Source organism: Lycium barbarum, chromosome 3 (assembly GCF_019175385.1).
Source record: "Lycium barbarum isolate Lr01 chromosome 3, ASM1917538v2, whole genome shotgun sequence".
In the NCBI taxonomy this organism is placed as follows: domain Eukaryota; kingdom Viridiplantae; phylum Streptophyta; class Magnoliopsida; order Solanales; family Solanaceae; genus Lycium; species Lycium barbarum.
In genome coordinates this window covers 146,577,457-146,582,250 of record NC_083339.1, presented here as the reverse complement: position 1 = coordinate 146,582,250, position 4,794 = coordinate 146,577,457, and the positions used below count along the sequence as shown (strand labels likewise).

General features: G+C 30.9%; 1 protein-coding gene across 1 annotated transcript; it reads left to right on the top strand.

The window, feature by feature from the left end:
- Positions 1 to 2,183: 2,183 nt before the first annotated feature.
- On the top strand, positions 2,184 to 3,276 carry LOC132634377 (uncharacterized). The gene is made up of 4 exons (XM_060350634.1): positions 2,184 to 2,351; positions 2,456 to 2,554; positions 2,652 to 2,804; positions 2,918 to 3,276. The coding sequence occupies exons 1-4, from the start codon at positions 2,253 to 2,255 to the stop codon at positions 3,038 to 3,040; spliced, it is 474 nt and encodes a 157-aa protein (XP_060206617.1). The 5' UTR covers positions 2,184 to 2,252; the 3' UTR covers positions 3,041 to 3,276.
- The last annotated feature ends 1,518 nt before the right edge of the window (positions 3,277 to 4,794 follow it).

Here is a 4,794-nt window from a genome sequence, read left to right as displayed (position 1 = left end):
TGCAATTACACGGTGAAACGTGTAATTCAGTTGATGAACAAATCAAGCTTTGCATGATTTATGGAACATTAAAAAGAGATTTTTTTTACTTATATTTTGGGAAAAAATATGAAGAGAGTTTTTGAATTCAAATTTTATGTGAATGATTAGATGTTGAATGAGATATGTGGATTAGATATGGAAGAGAATGAGATTTGCGTGATTTATGGAACATTAAAAACAGATTTCTGTTTAGTTTTGAAACAAAATTTTCCCCCTTAAATAGAGACATTATTTGCTCAACAGTTCCGTGTATTTAGTCTATATTTATGTGACACGTTCAGGACCTAAATATAGGAAAAACCAGCTACGAATTGTAAATAATGAACTTGTAGTTATAACTTGTTAGAAACAGCTAAAAGCTAGCTATTTGTGAAAATTTTATGAATTAAAACACATTAAGGCCCTGAATAATATTGAATTGCACAACATGATACCCATTAAAAAAGGGATACAAATTTATCTACACCGATTGTTTAAATCTAATGGTGCAAGAAATGTATTTTTATACATAAATTTATCACTCAATTATGATTAAATGATCACATATGTTTTTGTTTTTATTTCTAATAACTAAAGTTAAAATGGTTAGTTTGGATACTAACACCATTTGCAGATAAACATTTACCTTCCATGTTTAGAACTCAAATTCAAAATTAAGGATGATGTAATTGGTGATACGCATTAATCTATCATTTATGTACTTATGACTAGATAAAGACCCGCTTTAAACGGGCTACAACTTTGATAGCTAAGTGTACGCCTATGACCAGAATATCTATCGTCAGCCAAAAAAATTCCTTTTTTTTTTTTGATACTTCCATCTTACTGTAGAAGTACTCCCTTTATTTTAATTTATTTGACGGTATTCGATTGGGTACAAAGTTTAAAAGTTAAAAGAAGATTTAACATAAATTAGAATGGAGGGAGTAATATATAATTATAATCTCAACTTCAGTAAAGATAATTCTTAATGATGACTAATTATGGATTTAACTTATATCAATTGATAATGAAAACATTATACGTCATTCGTATAAACTTACCTATTGCCCGAATTTTTTTCAGGTTACGAACTTTACTAATCACGGGCAATTGTATACAAGCAGGCCCGTCTCAACAACACTGAGGGCCTAAAGTCATACTTCAAAGAGAGGCCTATTCTTTCTAAAAGAAAATATCATCATATATATTTTTATTTAAAGTATACTTTTCTAGCTTTCTTAGATGCGAAATTCTCCTTTCAATGGATAATATAGCTAATTCATTCAATCTATGACATTATTGATCTTAGATAAGATTTTATCAATTTTAATTTGAAAAATTTCTTTCGACTGAGGCAACATTTATATATATAAAATACATCTTAAGGAAAAAATGATTGCTTTATTGGCCTTATAGTCAAGCCACCCCTGCATATAAGTTATTAATTTCTAGTATTTTATCCCCACAGTTCAAATATATTTTACACAATTATTGTAATTTAAAGTGGCGTTTAATTTATTTACACTCGGTAATAGTCCCACAAGAAGAAGATTATTTTTGAGCAGGCTAGCGGCATAACATGTAAGTTGACATCCTTTTAGTATGCGTTTAAACTCCTACAATTGACTTTTAACTTTTAAAACTGTAAAAAGTTACTTAGCTTTTTAGGTTATGGATATATAGTTAAAAAAAAAAGTTACACCCGTGAAACTATTACTCTTTCTGTTTTTATGTAGCTTGATTTGGAATACGAGGGGTCAAATTAACTAGTTTTAGGTGTTAATAAGGACATAAAATCTTCAATATTAAATAAAATTTACATATTTAACAACTACATAAAAAATACTATAAGTCAAAATAGTTAATAATACAAAATATTTGAAAAGATCGTGATGAAAAAAATATATAATATATCTCTTAACTCTCCAAATAATAACTAAAACACATAAATTGAAACATTGGGAGTATAGAAAAGCCTGTGCAAAAATCACTTACCACTAATTAGACTTGAAGTTAGTTTTAATTATTGTACAATGTGAGTGTAAATGTAATTAATTATTCATAATAAGTTAAATTAATACCCATCACGCCACTCCACGGGGTGTGAGGACCTTCTCAATGCTTCGTTCACCTCTCTATAAATATGCTATCTTCGTTCATAATCTCTTCTATCATTGCTTCAAACATCTTCTAACTTATTAGTACTTTAGAAGATTAACAAGTTCAATATGCTTCATCTCTTGGAAATCAAGGCTACTATTAGCTACATCAGAGAAATGCAACCATCCGGTGGTCCGGATGATGAAAATATGCCATACTTCTTTACTGTTAAGTACTTTAATATACTACTCCAAAATTCTGTTTGGAAGCAAGTTGTGGAGGAGTTACTTGCTTTCTCACTTACGTTGTTCTATTGTTCTTTCTTTTTCAGCTGAAATGCGAAAAATGTGGCGCTGTTACCGAAGAACAGTGCTGTTATATGAGTGGCGCATTTCCCCACAAAGGGAAAGAAGTCAACCATGTGGCAAAGGTAGCATACATATATCATGGCGGTGAAAAATAACTATTTTTTCGTTTCATTGGTTTTCGGAGTTGCTTATTTCTCATATCTGTATTGTTTTATGCAGTGCCAAGGATGTGATAGGGAAGGAACCGTTACGCTCCTTCCCGGTTATGGCTCAAAGTTCACCGGAGGGGATTATACCCCTCTGATGATGTTTGATTGTAAAGGTTTAGTCCCAGAGGAATATAATTTCAATGGGGGCTGGAAGCTTGTCACTGTAAGTTCATCATATTTCAACTTCTTGATCACTTCATCTCAAATACTTTTTACATTAGTTTTTTTTTTTTTTTTTTGAATTGTAATTAAAGAACTCTCGTTGCTTGCATGTAGGAGTCCGGCCATGAAATCGAGGCAGACTTGCTAGGGGGGAAGTTTACGGGCCCCAAAGACATGAATGGTAATTGCCCTAGTGTGGAGGATTGCAAGGGAAGGTTCAAGGTTAAACACGTGTGATCGTCATCATGTTCTCTGATATTAGGAAATTTCAATAAGAAGTTGTTTAATTTTCCTAAGTTTATCCATGTTTTTATCAGTTGTCTAACTAGGAGGTGCTGTTTATGTTTAATAGTAGGAGCAATGAGGCTTTTGTTTTGCTGGAAATGACTATGGATTCCATTGCTCCTCAATTTGTTTACCATCTCTTTGTCCATCTGTTCTCATTACTTCAAGCAAATTTTATTATTCTCAGATTTCAAAAAATAACTGACTTGTATATACAAATTCCGAACCTCGTGAGCCTTCCTACAAAAAATGAAAGCGAAAAAGTTAAGCAATTGAAAAGCAAAATAAAAAGTACAGACATAAAATAATTGACAAGCCAAGAACAAGAACCGTTCTATATCAACAATTTTTTTCTAAAACAAACGTATTAGGAAAATATAGAATGCAAAGTCTTGGAAACATTTGTATATAATCACTTGAATAACTAGAGTAAGAAAATACATTGCAACATTATCATATTTTACACTGAAAATATAATAATTAGACTCTTAATTTCTACAATAAAACATAAAAAATATTAGGGACTTAATTCTACTCTTAATTTTCAGGTAAGACGTATACATTTTAGACAATCTATAGGCAACATGAAAAAGGAAAGAAAAAAAAAGCAATGAAAGAGTATAAGACCTTTTTATAATAAGACTTCGTTCAGAGAGAAGATACTAGTAATATAGAATCGTTGGAGTTTATTTCGTTTTTATGTTTGTCAGTTATCAAAAATTCAAAATCATAGCATAAATGTTTCAAAGACCGCTAAACAACATTATTAGTATCATCATCATCAACATTATTATTATTATTATTATTATTATTATTATTATTTGTTCCATATTGAATAAAACTGGCTATTAGGTCAATTCCAGAAATCAGAAAATGTTTAGAATTCTATGTCAACAATAAAAAAATAAAAAAAATTGTGTGATGATGCTTTCTTGAAAAAGAGAATCTTCTTAAAGTAATTAGAATTCTTTATGAATATTTCGAAATGAAAAGCTTGTTTAAATAAAACCCGAATATAGCTTTAGAACCGAATCATTGGCACTTGTGACCTTATTTTGGACTAATAGTTAATTTTTGTCTCTTACCACAAACAATTTTTTCGCGAGACATAAGTTTTTACTTTTCACATTATAATATTCTACAAGTATGCCCCACACCCTTAGATTATTTATGCCGCACTAAGTATATGTATAAGTTCGATTTCTAAAGGACAAAAATTACAGACCAGTCCATTTGAAGGACAAAAATGAAAGACGAGCCAATTTGAGGTACAAATCTTGCAATTTTTACTTCGGAACCACAACTAATAAAGGATAAAAGGGGCGATAGTTCAGCAAACAAGTTTGGGCAATTTCAAGGGTTAAATTTGGCCTGTTGGGTTAAGTTGGGCTACTCCAACATTAGCCCATCAATAAACAAAATCATGTCCAACCCATTAAGGGTATTGGGCAGTTTACCTATATTATTGAGTTAATTTTGTCACGGGTCATTGGCCCTTATGCCCTAATTTGTGTTGGTCTTTAATTTTTGTCATTTATAATGAACAACTTTTCCGCGAGGCATACGTTTATTATTTTTGTATCATAACATCTACAAATTATGCCCCGCATCTTTAAAATACTTATGTCCTGCTAGACATAGGTTCAATTGCTAAAGAACAAATATTAAAGACCAGTCCATTTGAAGCACAAAAATGGAAGACGGGC

Bases quoted from the DNA above. Each gene is read 5' to 3' on its own strand.
- LOC132634377 (XM_060350634.1), top strand. From the start codon at position 2,253: ATGCTTCATCTCTTGGAAATCAAGGCTACTATTAGCTACATCAGAGAA. The intron at 2,352-2,455 runs GTTAAGTACTTT...TTTCTTTTTCAG, and splicing joins ATATGCCATACTTCTTTACT to CTGAAATGCGAAAAATGTGG. The intron at 2,805-2,917 runs GTAAGTTCATCA...GCTTGCATGTAG, and splicing joins GGGGCTGGAAGCTTGTCACT to GAGTCCGGCCATGAAATCGA.